The sequence below is a fragment of the Acromyrmex echinatior genome, chromosome 6, assembly GCF_024713525.1.
Source record: "Acromyrmex echinatior isolate Ae372 chromosome 6, ASM2471352v2, whole genome shotgun sequence".
Lineage (NCBI taxonomy): Eukaryota > Metazoa > Arthropoda > Insecta > Hymenoptera > Formicidae > Acromyrmex > Acromyrmex echinatior.
This window is the reverse complement of record NC_141857.1, coordinates 13997901-14017449: the sequence shown is the minus strand read 5'-3', so window position 1 is coordinate 14017449 and position 19549 is coordinate 13997901. Positions and strand designations below refer to the sequence as shown.

The following is a 19549-nucleotide window of genomic DNA, read 5'->3' as shown; positions in this document are numbered from 1 at the left end:
CTCATCTTCACTTGAAAATTTATTTACATGCGCTACACACTATATAGAATGCAAGATATGAACCTTTCGCATACCTCGCTAGGCAGAGTACTATACAACTAGAGTATCTATATTACTGAAAATAATTGCATTATCACGAAAAAAGACAGTCACGAATGAATGAACAGAGTTCGAGATCGAGCAACAGCCAATCAACAAAACAGAATACCTTTCTTACAATAACAATTAATTATATATATGTATACATATATATATATATATACACACACACACACAACAATAATAACTAATTATAATAACAATGATTCCATATGATATTCCGACGTGCATCAAACGTTCGCGAATGTTTCGAAATATAGAGCTGATTCAATGAATATTTGCGATAAGATGAGTATCTCGTCAATATTGTCGGCACAATGTCGCACAAATTGTAAACTCTATAAAAGAAATACGCTATAAAATTATCTAAAAAATTATCTAAAAAATCTAAATAAATCGAGAGGAATCCTAGACTCATTCATTTGCGCTAATTTGTGCGAGTACTCATGCGGTTCTCCCTACACCTGAGAAAAAATGTTTTATATATAATTATATAAAATTATACAAAATTTTATATAATTTCATAATTAATATAATTGTATATAAAATATGTTCATTTACATATAATTATACATAATTATATAAAATTATATGTAATTTTATATAATTTTATATAATTATATAGATATAAAACATTTTTTTCCGAATATTCACGGATATCCGTTATTCGATTCTTATATAGGAGTACATTCCAATTATTCACTATGGCTGCATTTGGAGAGACGCTATTAGCGCTATTTGTGTCATTCTATCTTCATCATCCATTAGACGTGAAACAAGGATAGTATTACACAAACTGGCTAATAGCGCAATTCTCGATAGCGCAACCTAATTATATCTCCGTAATGTTATTGAAGATGACCTAATAGAAGATTGAAATGTTTAACAATCATATTTATTATATCTTATTATTAGATTGAAGTATCGAGGTTTTCATACTGATATCAAATGCTTAATATATGTGCTTAATAATTATTAGGTGTTGGAATTAATTCGTAGCGTTTTACAAGTGATGGGAAGTACTTTCATTAATGTATTTTTTAATGCTCATGTGAAATAAATAACATTCTTTCATTAAAAAACGCTACGAATTAATTCCAACACCTAATAATATAGCGAGATTCAAAGTAAAATTGGATAAGCCGAGATTAAATTATTTAGAATGTCGATTCCACATTATTGTTATTGTTAATAGCATTATATTCGGAATCGAATCTTCCTAGAGAAAAGTCTCATATGAACCTTAGCTTCCTCCTGATTTCATAGTTTTAATTTTTATTTATTAATGTGAGGCCTACAAACTCGTTATTCAACCTCCACTCCGGAAAATTTGTCTTTGAAGTTTGTTTATTGTTATTATTTGGAGATTTTTTGTCCTTCAAGGGACGATAGTGACCTGAGAAAAATTCGAGTACTCGCATATCCCTAATTTACGCCGTCACGTAGCAGAGTGTTGTACGTGTAATCTAACATTTGAATATTTGTACTTTATGTATTATAGTCGCGCGTATGACAAAATATTATTACGCAGGCATAACTCACACTGTATCAGACACTATTGCGTATTATATTATTACTTATGTATATATATATATATATGATACGGACCTCTCGCTAGTGATGAATAAAATACTTTTATGATACATCTCAATAAAGATATAAATATATGTGAAAAGATGCAACAAGAGACGAATACAAATGCTCAGATACTTTAAAAGACAGATACATATCAAATACTTTTAATCTATTTTTATAATAATATACACAAAATATATATAATATATTCAGGGAATGGAAGTAACTCGTTACTTGTTACTTTTCTCATAACTTTACTGATAACTGCGTTATTTTTTTTCTTTGGTAACTGTAACGGTAACGTAGTTACACTTTTTTGATAATAATAATTTTACAATTACTTTTATCGTTACTTTGTATGATTGACACACTTACATTATAAAAAATTTCTTTACACATATAATAAATGTAAAATAGATTACATGATTAGTCCCGTATATATAAAAAAATCATGCAATTTTACAGAAATTCACAAATGTAAATTCACAAAAATTATGTAAATTTTATTGTGTAAACATATCTTATTTTATATTGAAAATAGCAAGATATTTTGAATATTTTCTGTAATTATCCAAATTTTAGTAATATTACGTAATATAAGAAATTTTTTGCGTATTGGTATTAAATATATAATAATATATAATGCAAAATGTATTATCATATTATCGTTCCTGTAACTACACATATACATTGTATTTGTACTTCCACAATCTGCTAGTACAAACCAAGAAATTATTTTTATTTGCATATTGCAAATTTACAAACGTTTACATTTGGACGTTTACAACTATTATAGTGGGTCTCAAAATTATCCACTATAATAGTTGTAATTTTACACAATAATTTTTTTCAATGCGTAGTGCTTGAGACTAGAGAAGCTCTTAGGCCCGTCCGCTGTGATTGACGGTTGTAGATTTAAAAAAAAATAACAGAAAAGTAATGAAAAGTTTCTTTCTCAAGTAACGGTAACTGTAACGAGTTACTTTTAAAAATCGGTAACTAGTAACGGTAACTTGTTACTTTTAAAAAATAACTTTTCATTCCCTGAATATGTTTATGATACCGTTCATAAATTTGGAAAAGTTCGATTTTTTCGAATTTCACAAAAACTGAACTCGGTGAAAAAATTCATAGAAAAGCTGTTTAAAATGTATTTTAAAGAGGAAAAGTAAAGCTTTTTTTTAACTAGCTGAATTTTGTTTTTATGACATTTTAAAATTAAATGAAATTAAAAAGTGACATTTTTTCAATATTTTTGTTATATTTTTGAAAGCGCTGCACCTGAATGAAACATCAACAGATAAATTTAACAAATAAGCATTATGAAGTAGACTTTCTAAGCTTTAAAAAAGTGCTGCTGAAAAAAATGATACAATGATTTTTTGCAAGGATATCGCATTTTTAATGTGTAAAATTTTATCGTGTAAAAGCTTATTTTTTCCTAAAATGTTTTTCTAAACTAACTTCTACACTTGAAAAAAGGTTTACGAAAAAAAGAGATAAAATGTTTGATATAATGTATTTAATTCATTTTTTTCAAAATTATTTAAAAACTTTGGAAAACATTTATTATTATCAATGATTATTGTTAACGTTCAAAATTTGTTTTTAATTTTGAACAAATTTGTACGAATCAAGCACATTGTTTCAAATATTTTTTCTTTTTGTGTTCTTTCCGTAAACTATTTAGTTCCGAAATTAAAAAATATTTTTAAAAAAGTAAGTTTTTATACAATAAAGTGTTACATGATAAAAATTCGATATCATTGCGAAAAATTATCGTATTAATTTTTTTCAAAAAAGAATTTTAAAATTTAGGAAGTCTACTTTAAAATGCTTAGGGTAACACCGACAAATATGCCGTGCTGGGATTTATGTCGCAGAAGTCAGAAAAAATAGAAGGAATGGAGGTAATTTCGCAAATACTACTCTATTACATGCCTTTATGTTATATAATATTAGGATGCGGATGTTCGTGCACGATCCCGGGAAGAACTACTGTGTGCGAGTAAATCGAATGCTCGCTGAAATGAGACAGCAACATTTTTCGAGGAGGCAAATAGGATGCAGGCGCGAAATCAATGCGCAAAGTGAAAAAACAAATTTAACCAAATACTTTTTTATTAATAATCATAATTTTAGATTTCATTTTTGAGCCTTCTTCAGAGACTTAATTCATTCTTTAACTTTAAACTTATTTTAATTATAAAAACAATTAATTATCAAAACTTCTTTTAGATTATCAAATTTGAAATTTCTTCTATCATCCGATAAAATGGATTTATATTTTGAAAAGGTGTTTTAAAAAGGTTTCTACATCGCATGAAGTAAGTGGTGCGTAATTGAAAATAGGAAGTATACATTTCTCATTTGATGCAAATTGTTGATATCCTGTATTTTTTTTCAAGACAGAAATTTGTTTTTTTTTTAATACATAATTTAATGTCATCTGATTCCAAAATTATATTTTTGACATTTTGTATTTTTTGTATTGCATCTATTATGCAATAAAAAAAAATTCTTGAAAGATTCTAAATCTCAAGTTTTTTAAGAGAAATTATTATATATTTAAAATTGTTATAAATTATTTCTAATTCTTCCTGGACTTTCGGTGACTGAAATAATTTCTTAGCTTTTTTAATAACTGCCGAATCATTCGGCAAAGTTAAAATTATATTTTTAATTACCGATAAATGGTTTTTATAGTAGCACGCTGCCTCGATCCAAGTTCCTCACGAGTTATAATTGGCGAAGATGATAAAAAGGAACAGTTGGTCCCACTTTTTTAAATAACTCGATTCTATATGGAGTTTTACAAAATATTGTTTTGTTTCCAAAATTATCCAATTTGCTTTTTTGTATATATATCTAATTTTTTCGGCCACGCGGTGCAATCCGTGTGCCAGACAAGTAACATGTGTCATTTTAGAAAATATAGTACATTTTTTTCTATTTTTTTTCATATAAAGAGCACCGTCTAATACAAATAATAATACTAATAATAATAATAATAATAATAATAATAATACTTTTTCATGTTTTATTTCAGTAGGCCATAATTGTTCCAAAGATTCGTAAATAAATTTTATAATTGTTTTATTATTTGTTTTTTCCAGCATTGCTGAATGAAGAAGATAAATTTTACCGGGACGATCAGAATGTATCGACAATACAATTTGCGATAGCTCTGCCTTCGACATCTGTAGTTTCATTTACTGATATCCAAATATCACTTTCCGCAACAGAATTACGAATTTGGCACATTGTTTCATTATAACATTGTAAATAATTTTTTCGTACTGTAGATGCTTCCGGAACATGTTGTTGCGTCCATTTTTCAAGAAAGTTGCGTAATTTAGGATTGTTTAATTTTCTTAATGGAATATCGGCAGTTAAAATAGTTTCGCATAATTCTTGTGAAAATGTTGACTTTCTTGTCATTATTATCTTTGCAGTGTCAATCTCGTGGACAGAATCTGTTAATAATTTCGATCTATACAAATATTGTTTATGTTTGTTACTTTGCTCGTGGCAATTTAGAGAATATGAAGTTATGTTATATAAGTACGTAGAACAACGCTTACAATAAAACCGGTCCGGCTTTGTGAAAACATCATAAATATATATCTTTGTCAATTTTAATTAAGGTCAATATTTCCTTTAAAGATTTCGACATTTTAAGAACGTATTTTGAGAAAGAAAAATCGCGTTCTTACGCTATCTCGAATCAATACTGCAAAATACAAAAAAAATCTCCGCACTTTGTTTATATTGACTAGGTACGTACATACGCCAATCAAGATAAGCGGCTTCGAGTCTTCTCGAGAAATGTTGCTATCTCATTTCAGCGAGTATTCGATTCACTTGCATACAGCGGTTCTCCGCGCGCGCCCCGGGATCGTGCACAAACATTCGCACCCTAAATATTAATATTGTGTTATGATTTCTGTTTCTTACTATAAATGTCAATATTAATGAAATTATTGAGTTGAATCGATTTGTCACTGTAATAAGTGGCGTCATCATGAATAATCTACATAAATGATTATTGTAGGGCGCGTAAAAGATTTAATGGTTATTTTGTAATACATAAGTGTAGAGGAATAGTAAAGTATATTGTATAGCAAGATATAAGTGCTTCGTTCTTGTATTCTTTGTTTAGTTTGTTGTTATCCCACCTGTTCGGGATATACAGCATTTTTAGCGGACAGGATTTCTACTCAAAGCATACAAAGTGCTCAGATTGGATTCAGTGCACTAAATACAATAAACACATTACAGGAAATATATACCTCATGTAATAACACTTGTAATATATGTAGGAAGATTATTATTTATTACATATACATATCATATACATATTTCATTCTTATTTCTTAATAAAACTTTGTAAACATATTTTACAAGTTATTGTGTCATTTTACTATTTATATTCATTATTTGTAAATTTCTCATAAGCCGTAACATATCCCCTTCTCCCTATGAATACATCCCTCTATGGGATATAGGGGAAACGGGGTCAGTTGACTATAGGGATAAGTAGAATAATCGAGGCTACATTAAAAACACGCGAGACATGGGTAAACGTATCTGAGAACGCAGTAGCGACTGCCGTTAAATCTGTTGTAACATCTTGTTGCAAACACATCTATGGCCTAGTTTGCACCGAGAATTTAAACCGGATCAGAATATAAGAACCAACCAACTATAGTCGAGCATTCCCCTGTCGTTCGACTGTAACAGGGGAATATGATACGAGTAAAAGTTATGCCACAATTTTTAAAAAATCATACACTTAAGTAAATATTTTTATTCCTAAAATTTTTGTTTTACAATCGCATATGATTGTCTGAGATATTTGATTTCTACTTAGATAGTTAAGTGTAGTTCTTATTTAATAAAGTTCAACAGATTTTTTTTATTTATGTGTCTTTGTTATCGTATATTGTTAATGTTTTTAAAAAAATGAACGGATGGGGATAGTACACTAGTAATCATAACATGAATTGTATGAATTGTATGACTCATTTAGTGACGACTCTTATAGTAAATAGTCTTTTTTAAAATTTTATTCCTTTAAAGAGATTTTCCTCAATGGTAAATGTTATAAGTTTAGGTCGCTCATGTCCAATCTCGAAAACTAGGCTCATTCGACATATTTTTGCACAAAATAAAAAAAAACAAATTTTGCAAAAAGAAGCATTGTTTTGCTCTGCAAAGCGAATATTTGTGTTTAAAATATATTTTTATAAAAGTTTTATTAATATATATCCAAAGATGTAGCTTAAAATACATTAATCTTTATTTTAATAATCTTAGTCAAATTATTCCGGTCCCGAAGCTAGTTGAATCAGATGGAATGCACTAGAAAAATGTTTTTATTTTTTCATATTAGTTATCAGTTTTCTCTTATTATTAAAATATTATTAGATAGTCAAATGTGTGTATGTAGAATTCATTTTTTTCTTAATTTCTTCTGTAAAAATTCGTCTGACAAATGACTGAAAAATGAATCTATTATCTCGGTCTCCCCTACGGCAAAAGTGCAAGGGTTTCAAGAAGTTCTTTTTTTAATATAAAAAATAAGTATTTTGGATTTCTAATATTTTTTTTATAATAGTAGATAGTACAAAGTTTTTACTGATATAATTCATTTATCTTAAAAATAGTAAATAATACTTAATAAATTACGTTTTTGTTAGATGCGGCGTTTATACCGAAATTATTCTATTTGTTAAATTTTATCCGATGATGTTTCATCCAGGTTTATACATTCCAGGTCATAGCGCTTTAAAATGTAATAAAAATCTAAAAAATATCAATTTGATATAATTTAGGAATAAAATATCATAAAAACAAAATTCAAATGTCGATATTTAAAGCTTTTCCCTTTTTTAAATATGTTTTTAAAAATTTCTCTACAATCTTTTTTCATCGAGAAATTTAATAGCGTTTTTCATTGGGATGTACTGGGAGTTGCTTTGCACCGCACCAGTTGCGTGTAAGTGCTACACTGCAGTGCAGTGGTGCACACCAAAGTATACTACTTCATTATTGCGTTAAAATCATGCTTCTGGTTAATTTCCATTTTCCAAATTCTAAGTGTCATTGACTCTACGCAATCCCTTTGAGATGGTGTAGCAAAATCCCACTTCGTGCAAAAAACTTGCGTTACTGTAATACGGTACACTGAATGAGTTCACCTATCACCGCCACGGAAATACGCTACATTGTTTGAGTATTACACTAGTGCAGTCAAAAGAAAATGTACACTAAAAATTTTTGTAATATATGAGAAAATCGCGAGTATTTTTAAATTTATGAACGACAGTATATAAAGGCTACTTAACAGAAAAAGCAGCTTTACTGTTGTAAAATTCTTATGATCGATTCTTGACTTTGATTCCTTATGGATTTAAATGCATAAAATAATATGATAATATATTAAAGAATTTTATAACAATTGCAAAGCTGCTTTCTGCATGTGTAGCCAATGCAGACGCAATAGCGCTGACAGCATGCTTCCTGAACTCATGTACGTAAATCCTTATGGCGCCATGAACGACATTAATATTCGAATCAAAAAGAATCATATGATCTTCAAAAAGAACATATTTTTTTCTACTAGAGATAAAAAAATACGTGAAAATGTATATAAAAATGTATAAATAAAATCTAAAAAACAGTTCAGATACTATGTTTTGTATTTAGGTACAGATATTCCAATTCGAATATATCTCACATACAAGCTCTCACATACAAAATGTATCTCTATACATGTATTTAGATATATGCGTATCTAGATATTACCCAACATTGCCTCTCGCAAGATTTCTTTAGAATAATGTCGTTTGAATGCGTTATTTTTTATAGTAGCTGCATGGATGTCTTCATACCTAAACTTTCGAATTTCAAACTCAGATATCTAAGTATATCGCAATTAATATAAAATGTCGAGCGACAATACGTCGAGAAATTAAAATTATTTATAGTGAAAGTCAGGCCGTATTCTTCACGCGTATTATTTGGTCGGGTATATATTTATACTGTGTGCGTGTGTGCGTGTGTGCGTGTGCGTGTGTGCGTGTGCGTGTGTGCGTGTGTGTGTAGATATCCCTTTATATAAACTTACCTTTCGATACTAACGATACCAATTTATACTGATGCATCCAGTCAATGATAATCGACTTCTGTTTCAACTCTCATTCATGTTGGTTTCTTTAGAGGCTCGTGCGCTTTGATAGTAATGTTAATAGTCGATACTTCAGGTACTTATGTTAAATAGTTCGCTACATATATAGTTTGCATATACGAATATATTCAATCGGAACGAGATGACATTTTATAAGCCCTATTGAACTTGAAATAGACTCAGGAAAAAGATACCACGACTTTTCAAAGAAGCTCGATAAGTTTTTTCTTCTACGTGATGTTGATCGCGTTTTGCGGTTGTACATAGAAAAATAAGTTTACAGACACTTAAATTCGAATTCCAACTGAAGATTCTATTAAACAATGTCCTGACCATTTTCAACTTGGCAGCCGCGGTTGTCTTTTTCCCTGTGGGACGAGTCATCCTCGTCTCGATGCGCTTCTTTCCTCTTGCCATCGTCTCCAGTATTCCCGGAATTTTCACTATTATTCGTTGAATTCGCGGAATGGGACTTGTTCAATAGAGAACTAAACTCGCCAAATTTTAAAATTTCTTCCATCGCAGATTGTTCCAAATTAACCTGAAACGTATACGGATGGCTAGTATCTGATTATCAGAAAGATGCTCAGTTACATACAGTCCGTCATGAAAGAGCGCAAAAAAACATTATATTATTTTAAAGAAGTATGAGAAACAAATATTAAGAATACGAGGTCATAAATTAGATTAGGTATTGATAGATCGGAATAATTATGAACAGTGAAGCAGTCATGAGATAAGTAACACCGAAGAATGAGAATGAAGTATCTCGAATTCGAATCCTGGTCGACTGTGTAACTTTTCCAGGCGCTTACAAATGTAAGTATCAAATTTCTTCGACAAATAAACTGACATTAATTTCTTGTCATTTTAACATCAAAATAATGGCAAATAATATCAATTAGTTTCCTAGGACAATACTAATTGTAAGTACAATACAGATAAACATTTTTATGTGACGGGCTGCAATTTTAAATTCTCAAATTTCTCTGCCGCTACCTTACGTGGCCTGCCACGTTTGCCTTTCGTCGGTGACGAAGATATCGTTTGTCCGCCCTTCCTCTTCGGCCATTGCAAGTGCGAATCCAAATGTTGTTTCAACTTATCTTGCCGAGCGAACATTCGTGGACAGATACTGCAAGCAAAGGGTCTTTCGCCAGTATGCACTCTTCTATGTCTCGCCAAGTGCGATGCTCTCGTGAAAGCCAAAGTACAAAGATCGCAGGAGAAAGGTTTATGTTGTGCTCTTTCGGACTTGCTAAGCATCCTTGTTTCTCTTCCTTCATTTCCTCCTGTTCTCTTTATAACTTCGAATTTCCTCTTTACTCCTATCTTAAGCGGCCCATCTGGACGTTTTGAAGTGTCCTGTAAATTAATAAACAAAATCGTTTCAAAAGCTTTGCGAGAGCGATTATGAAAACTTTGAAATCAAAACTTTGTTTAAAAAAATTTTCAAAATATCTGATAATATTTTTAAGAATTTATCATACTTTAAATTTGTGAAAATTTTTTTAAAATACTTTAAACTTTTTCAGATTTTAAAAGTTTTTTTAGAAATTAGAGTAAGAAATTTTAGAAATTTTTAAATTAATTGTGAAAGATGTTCTAATTCGTAGCAAAAATCAAAGAAATATTTTAATAGTTACAAAATTATACAGAAATTCTGAGAAACTCTAAAAGTTACATAAAAATTCTGAAAAATTATATTAGAACAATCAAACGAAACGTGACAGATGAAAAATTCATGTTGAAATGAACAGATGTTAATAATATATGGTGATTATTAACCAGACGATGACCAGAGTCACCCTGTTTAAAAACTCCTTGGACTGAAATCGAACTTACTCACAAACAGCCTTCTGCACTGTTGCGTCTGATACTAATTTCCTGCCTTTCAGATTTTTCTTCAGGTCTCCAAAGATATAGAAATTACATAGCGATACATGTATCTGGACTGTAGGCTGGGTTCCGATATTTCCCACCGAACTGTGTTGCTATGCGATTTTCACATTTTTAGAGACACGTATTACGAATCTATGACCTTTAACGACAGTTTAGATATTATCGTTGCGCAAATTGTACTACATGATAAAAAAAGCTGCAACGATAACATAACGATGCTAAACCGTTGTTAAGAGTGTCAGAATCAGGGTACTGAAGAAGAATTTGAAAGACTTTCCGTCGGATGCAACAGTACTGGAGGCTGTTTGTAAGTGAATTTCAGGTCACGAATTATATAAATAGATCATCTGTCGTCTGACTTCAAAATGAAAAAAGTACTTTGTCAATCATGATGATTATTAACATATTAAATAATTTCAATGTCTAAATTTTTCATCTACTACGTTTCATTTGATTGCTCTATAATATTATTATAAATAAGGATGTAACTCGCACGCACGCACGCACGCACGCACGCACAGATAACACAATACGACAATCGATTTTTTTTCGTGCGTTTTACCAGATCAAGTCGTTAACATTTTTTAAGTACTATCAAATGTCTTTTTATAATACTGTACAACGCAGGTTTCTTTTCATGAAACATTTAAAGAGATTCTGAAAGTAGATGTTAGGAAAGCATACCCGTGTCTCGATACTTCGACATTGTCACGACCTAAACAAAGCAACGTAAATAAACAGCAATCACAATCCAGTTCATTCCCTGTTCTTGCTCAGTTCGAACAGTCGCGACTGCGAATTTAGTTGATGAAATTTCAAACTATACATTTAAAACAAAATTGAAAGTAAAGAAAATATTAAAATAAATAATAATGCAGTGTCCAAATCAAAATAATTATTGTTATGTGCGGTTTATTTGCACCTCCAAACCATATGCGAAAATATAACAAAAAATATTGTGGCTGCATTTGAAACCTATTTTCATGTGACGTATATACCGAATTTGTGGTACGTGCCAGAAGTTGTGTACGATTGTTATCGTTGTTTGCTCGCATGGAAAAATAAATCGCATAAAATTAAATTTGTTGCACCGACAATTTAGCTACAACGTACCGAACATGCACCTGAATTATGTTATTTTTGCGCAACAAAATTGAAAACTTCTGGTTTCAGATACAATATCCATGAAAATTACGAATAACTGTTAATTACGATGTAGAATCCATAATTCCGGCACGTTCTGCAAAATATCTGACTGCACCTTCAGAAGACATAACAGAGGAAAAAAATCAAAATCATTACCTTCTACTTCAAGTGACATATTTTCTGAGCTTGAATCCGAGTTTATTGCAACACCAAGTGAAATTGGATAAGTGCCGTATTTTGTGGCGCAAGTAGACATGACATTGTTCAATGACATTGTTCGTGACGTCAATTTATCAAAAAAGTGCAGCAAAAATAGTTGCATCGCGCCTGAAGCAATGGAATTTAGTTGCTGATGACTTTAAGATAACGAGACGTCGTAAACGCGACATCACAATTAAATTCGACAAATATTTCTATTTACATGAAGATTCTGAAAAGAACTTGACCCATTGCAATGATGTTGATGCATTGTTCAGACAGATCAGTTATCCTCATGATCCACAGGAATGACGACTCTTTATCGATTTGTCAGTGACTAATTTAAAAATAGTCTTACTTCATATTGGAAAGAAATATCCATCCGTTCCAATTGTTTACGTTACAAATATGCTAGAAAATTATGAAAATATGAAGTTAATACTACAAAATTACTTTCCGTAAATTGTTGAATACAATGGAAAAACGACCATGAAATGGTTTGATAACCATCATCGAAAATTTTCTGGGCAATAAAAAAATCATTAAAAAATTACAAAAAATTGTTGTTGAAATGATTTCGGCTTTTCATGCAATGAAAGTTAACATGTCGCTCAAAATACACTTTCTTCACAATCATTTGGATTTCCACCAAATTTGGGTTAATTCAGTGATGAACATGGTGAATCAAAACATTGCGATCATTGAGAAATGCTTCAAAGGAAAAGACATCAGACACGTACTTGAATACTGTTGGTCTATTATTCGTGATACACAATCGGAATCATACAAACGGCAAATCAAATAACCAAGATTTCTTATAATAATTATAATTATAATTGTATTATTATTATTATTATTATTTCACAAAAATTTGAAAATATATAAAAAAAAATTCTCAGTTGTTTTTTTTTGTATTCGGACTCATCACATAATTTCACATACGTTATTCGGATTCATCGCATAATTTCAAAAATGTTAATTATTTATTTCAAAATATTATTATATAATTTAAAACAATTATAAAAAGCAAATATGAAGCAAATAAATAAATAAATGGCTGCATAAAAAACGTTAACAACTTGATTTGGTAAAACGCCCAAACATGGGTATTTTTTTTTACATCTTTCAGAATCTCTTTGATTTTTTCACGGGAGGGAATATGTGTTGTATTGTATAATAATTTGTCGGATAATAAGATATGCAGAAAATTTTTATAAACTATATATGCTATAATATTTATAGCATATTATAGTTTATATAAACTATAATATGCTATAAATATTAAATATACAGAAGAAATAGAACGCGAGCGTAGAATGACAGTGCACTGGTCTATCATGCCCAGAGGTCCCGAATTCGATCCTAGTAAAAATCAAAACATTTATGCTCATGTCTTCTCTGAATTGAAAACATTCAAATTCATTCTCTGAAAAACTTGATTTTTTAAATTAGTTATTTCATCAAATGAGCGATATATGTATATGTATAAAAAAACCATTTCCTTTTTTTCTCTTTTCTTCTATATTGCGCACACGCACACGCACACGCACACGCACACGCACACGCACACGCACACGCACACGCACACGCACACGCACACGCACACGCACACGCACACATGCGCGCGCGCACACGGTGCTTTATAAAGTATGGTCCAAAGACCATAGTATGTCTCCCCTAAGGCCACGCGCGCGCGCCTTTCATGTACATATCTAGAGCCTATATAGGATTGATTTTCTAGCGTTTTTTATGTTTTATGATATTATATAGTAAAATACATAAAACGTATAAAATATGTAAAAATATATAAATCGTATAAAACTCTAATTTAAAGTCTATGATTCCACGTTACATATATTACATATTTTCGACAATAAATTTTGGAAAACGTAGCCATAGTCCATAATATTCCAAGTAGAATAACAACATTTATAAAATATTTAAGAATAATTATTTTTGTTCAAAAACCATTTAAGATTATTATTTTAAAAACGTTTTTTAAGAGCTGGTTAAATAACCATATTGTACAAACATTTTAAAATCATTACTTTTTAAAATATAAATGAAAAATAATAAGTGAGTGGTGAAGGATCGCATTGGAATTATGTATCATTTTAATGAAATGAAGACATGAATTTATCAAGTTGCCTGGCTGTTTAGCAGATTATTACACAAATTTATTTTCGGTTTTACCTCATTCGCGCTCTGTTCGTACTAGCTCTTATTTGAGGTATTCTATTTCATTTGTACGTTTTTGTCGTACAACAAATGTGTGCAAGACAGAGAGATCCTCGGATTATAGCCAATCAATAGGCTTGAAAAATTTGTCGTACGATAGAAACGTATAAATGAAGTAGTGATCTTTTAGTATACTCTGTATTTGCAGCTATGAGATCTAATTATAATATTCGTCTCTTTGAGAGAGACCAATCAGCGCTTTTCTAACCGCTCTTTTACTAGTTGTTACGTGAAAATTTCCAGTCATGTTTAGCCGTAGGTAATTTTTCGGTCATAGAGGAGAGCGAAACAAGTCGTTAATTTTTTATTAGCAATTTTTTCCGTACTAATGCAGTATATATTTAAATTAAATGTGAATACCTTGAATATGCATTGCTTCAAATACATTGTTAACTAGATATCAATCAATTTTTTTCTTTGTATCTATGTCTTTAAATACTGAGAATTATAATAATATTTCCTATCAGTAAGAAAATTGTAATTATTTGCCTCACTGTGGGCATTGTGCAATTTATAATATCACTTGAAATATATATAAATATATATCCAAATATATATAGTAAACGTATGTGTATAAGGTGTCCCACAATTTTTGGCCAAGCGCTTTTGTGTAGACAGAGCAATTTAAATTAAATCAAATTAAATTAAATTAAATTCTGTACCATTTTGCAATTTTCACAATGATTAAGATATTACAAGATATTAATTAGTAAAATTGTCGAAAATATTAATATTTCCAATAATTTTTTATTCAAATACTTTACAGAAAAACAGCAAGAGACAATAATTGTTTATTTTCTTCTCATAGAGCGCTAAGAATTTTTTCAGAATTTTTTATCAATTTTTTAATAACGGAAACCGGGGCTAGTTTTTGAGGTAAACTGTTAGATATAAAGATTAAGTAACTATTAATTAAATATTATTAATTACTATTAATTAAATATTATTCAAAATTAAAAGGCACATATATCACTAACGCAGGATCTTGATAGCGAAATTATATTCTTAACAAATATAGATAATAATTAACGTAATCGGCCTAGATGAGGCCTTCTTCAATATACAAACAATCTAAGAAATCTAGAAAATCAAATAATTCTTTACACAAAAATGTCGTGCAGTCATACATAAAAACGATTATCCGAATCGAATGTTACATAAAATTGATTGGTCGCAAAATGCTCGTTATTAGTGATAAATTTATTTCGGCGAGGTTCCTTTGTTACATGTCAAATTCTTGATCTTCGATTGTTGTTTTATAAAAATTAAAGATCCTTGATTCGTGTTAGACGAAAAATTTCCAGATTTTGTTTTATTTAAAAGTCTAATTACTAAGTATCTTTTTAATCTTTGTAAAAATTATGTGGAATTGTTTATACATGCGTCCAAGATCTCATTACCTGAGATGGCCAAATCGTGAACTGAGGATGGATATTCCAAAGTTGATTCTATTAAAATTATCTGTTAATATTCTTTAAAAGGTCTCTTATACACCCTAGACAGACAAACAGAATTCAGAAGAGGATAGAAATGATTCTAAGAGGGAATAGGAAATTAGTTATTCAGGATTTAGAAATTTTGCACACATCCACGTTGACATTCCGGTTTATTATAGATACATGGATGATATCTTATTTGCTCTCTCAAAAGATCAGATGAGTTCGACATTAGAAAAATTTAACTCGTATCATGATAGAATAAAATTCACGGCTGAACAGAATATGTGGATGGGTGCATAAATTTCTTGAATGTTAAGTTGAGAACAGAGAATGGATTTATTAAATTTGATATCTATAAAAAAATCTTTTAATAAAGATATCTTCAGGAAGGTATCTAAATTATAAATCAGAACATAAAAGAGGAGTCATAATTGGGTAATTAGATAGAATTCTATTTCTCTCACATCCAGACTATCGAAAAAATATAAAACTCATAATTAAGAATTTACTCAAAAATTGTTACCTTCTAGATTTGATTTTTTCGACTGTTAAAAATAGAATTAAAACATTATCAAAGAGGGATAATTTATATAGGCATGACAAAGATTACAATAATAACTCTAGAAAAGTCATAGCAAACAAATTCTTTACAAAAATATATGAAAAGAAAGAGCATAAAGAACCACAGTACAAAATGTAGTTAGTGATATTTAATTATTCTTGCATTACGAATTACAATAAAAACATTAAACGTTTCGGCCATAATCTGGCCATCTTCAGTAAAATTAATAATATTCTTAAGACGCAGAGTTACATCAAGTTGGAATCAAATTCAACCCTCGTGTGTTATAATTGTAAAGATCGTGTTTGCATCAAAGCGACGCTGCTTCATATAATAATGTTAGAACGTCAGAAATCATGTAGTAAAAAGTGTAGAACGAGAATTTCCAGATTCTAATTTACAATAATTTATTTAATTATTAATATCTTTTAAAACGGAGTATAAAATAAAGGAAACATTACCTGTTTTACAGCAAAATAATCGATGAATTACAAGTATATTCATTTCACAGATAGAAATTTGTCGTGACACTATGTGTTGTTATTGGTCGTATCACATATTTTTCAGCTATTTATAACCATGAGTCAAATAGTTTAGAAAGTTCTAGAATTGTTTATTAAGTGCGAGGGAGATCTTTCTTTAGAAGAGGAAGATAAACATCAGGCAAACCTTCAGTATCACTTTGTTTATTGATCCCATTATTTGATTTTTAATGTGTATCATTTCTGAAATTCTTCGTTTCATCAATGATTGTTCTGTATCTAAAATTTTAATGTTATCCCAATCAAAATCATGCATTTCATTCACACGGTGACGTGAAACAACTGATATCTCAGAAGTAGATTTCTTAATATCAGTCTTGTGTTCTTTAATACGAGTTTTTAATTTTCTCTTAGTTTTTTCATCGCCAAAATCAACCGTAAATTTAAGTCTGTCGTGGTATGATTTTGGCGATGAAAACGGTATCAATTTTTTAGACGTTAAAATAATGATTCAAAAAGGAAACATCATCTTTGATATGTATAAAAAACCGACAAATTCGGGGAGATATTTAAATTATTTTTCGAATCATCCATTAGCACATAAAAAGGGAGTAATCATTGGGTAGCTTGACAGAATTTTAATGTTGTCCCATCCCAAATTTCATGAAAAGAACATCTCGGATTTAATTCACACTCTTCTCAATAATGGCTCCTCTCAAATTCTTCTTTTCGACGATTAACAATAGAATAAAAATTTTGAAAAATAGAATTAATCCGGAAAAAAATCGTGAAGTAAGTAATAATGATTATGATTCCAACAAGAAAAAATTTTTTACGATACCATACTTAAGTAAGGTTTCTGAGAAATTAAAAAAACTCGTATATATTCATGGGTTTAATATAGCCTATAAACCGATGAATAAATTAAATACAATTATTAAAACAGGAAAGGATCCCTTGCTTAAGGATGATCATTGTGGGATGATTTATAAGATTAATTGTTTGAATTGCGAATCGTCATATGTGGGCCAAACTAAGAGAAAATTAAAAACTCGTATTAAAGAACACAAGACTGATATTAAGAAATCTACTTCTGAGATATCAGTTGTTTCACGTCACCGTATGAATGAAATGCATGATTTTGATTGAGATAACATTAAAATTTTAGATACAGAACAATCATTGATGAAACGAAGAATTTCAGAAATGATACACATTAAAAACCAAATAAGTGGGATCAATAAACAAAGTGATACTGAAAGTTTGCCTGATGTTTATCTTCCTCTTCTAAAGAAAGATCTCCCTCGCACTTAATAAACAATTCTAGAACTTTCTAAACTATTTGACTCATGGATATAAATAGCCGAAAAATATGTGATACGACCAATAACAACACATAATGTCACGACAAATTTCTATCTGTGAAATGAATATACTTGTAATTCATCGATTATTTTGCTGTAAAACAGGTAATGTTTTTCCTTTGTTTTACTCCGTTTTAAAAGATATTAATAATTAAATAAATTATTGTAAATTAGAATCTGGAAATTCTCGTTCTACACTTTTTACTACATGACTTCTGACGTTCTAACATTATTATATGAAGCAGCGTCGCTTTGATGCAAACACGATCTTTACAATTATAACACACGAGGGTTGAATTTGATTCCAACTTGATGTAACTCTGCGTCTTAAGAATATTATTAATTTTACTGAAGATGGCCAGATTGTGGCCGAAACGTTTAATGTTTTTATTGTAATTCGTAATGCAAGAATAATTAAATATCACTAACTACATCTTGTGCTGTGGTTCTTTATGCTCTTTCTTTTCATATATTTCTGAAATTATAACCACATTCATTTTTTACATTTTTGAAATTCTTTACAATTCCATACATAAGCGGGATATCAGATAAATTAAAAAATGTGTCAAAAAAAATGTTGCGGGGTTTGAGACGTCATTTAAACCAATGAATTGTCTGGATGATGTTATAAAAAAACAGGCATAAATAAACTAGATAAGATGGATCAAAAGGATGTCATATATAAAATAAGCTATCTAAAATGTGATTCCTCTTATGTGGGAGAGACGAAGAGAAAATTAAAAACGAAAATAAAAGAACATATGTTCGATATAAAAAAAAAACATCTTCTTCCTGGTCAATAGTGTCGCAGCATAGAATAAATCACGGATATGGATTGGAGCAATATCCAAATTCTAGATTCTTTCTACAAAAGATCTATTTCGGAAATTTTTATAAAAAAGCAAATTGACGGCATTAATAAGCAGAGCGACACAGAAAAATTACCAGACGCTTATTTGTCAGTAATGAATATTTCCATCCCCTCTTAACATCATTTCTACCCTCTCTTGGATTCTTCTTATCTGTCTAGGGTGTATAAATGAGAACTCTTAAAAAATATTAACAGGCAATTTTAACAGAATCACTTTTGGAATATCCATTCTCAGTTCACGATTTGGTCATCTCAAATAATGGGATCTTGGACGCAGGTATAAACAATTTCACATAATTTTAACAAAAATTGAAAAGATATTTAGTAATTAGACTTTTAAATAAAATAGAATCTGGAAATTTTGCATCTAACACGAATCGAAGATTTTTAATTTTTATAAAACAACAATCGAAGATCAAAAATTTGATGTGGATGTAACAAAGGAAATTATCTCGCTGAAATAAATTTATCATTAATAACG

The 19549-nt window shown here is 29.8% G+C and overlaps 1 protein-coding gene across 6 annotated transcripts in view; it reads right to left on the bottom strand.

Annotated features, from left to right (window-relative positions):
• Positions 1-1943: 1943 nt before the first annotated feature.
• LOC105154230 (uncharacterized) overlaps positions 1944-19549 on the bottom strand; it is a 242674-nt gene continuing 225068 nt past the window's right edge. For all 6 annotated transcript variants that reach the window (XM_087406874.1, XM_087406871.1, XM_087406872.1 and 3 more), the window contains 2 exons: positions 9866-10231; positions 1944-9407 (listed from right to left, as the gene is read on the bottom strand). In XM_087406874.1, the coding sequence (XP_087263000.1) occupies positions 9183-9407; positions 9866-10231 (591 nt within the window). In that variant the 3' untranslated portion in view covers positions 1944-9182. The remainder of the gene's footprint in view (positions 9408-9865; positions 10232-19549) is intronic.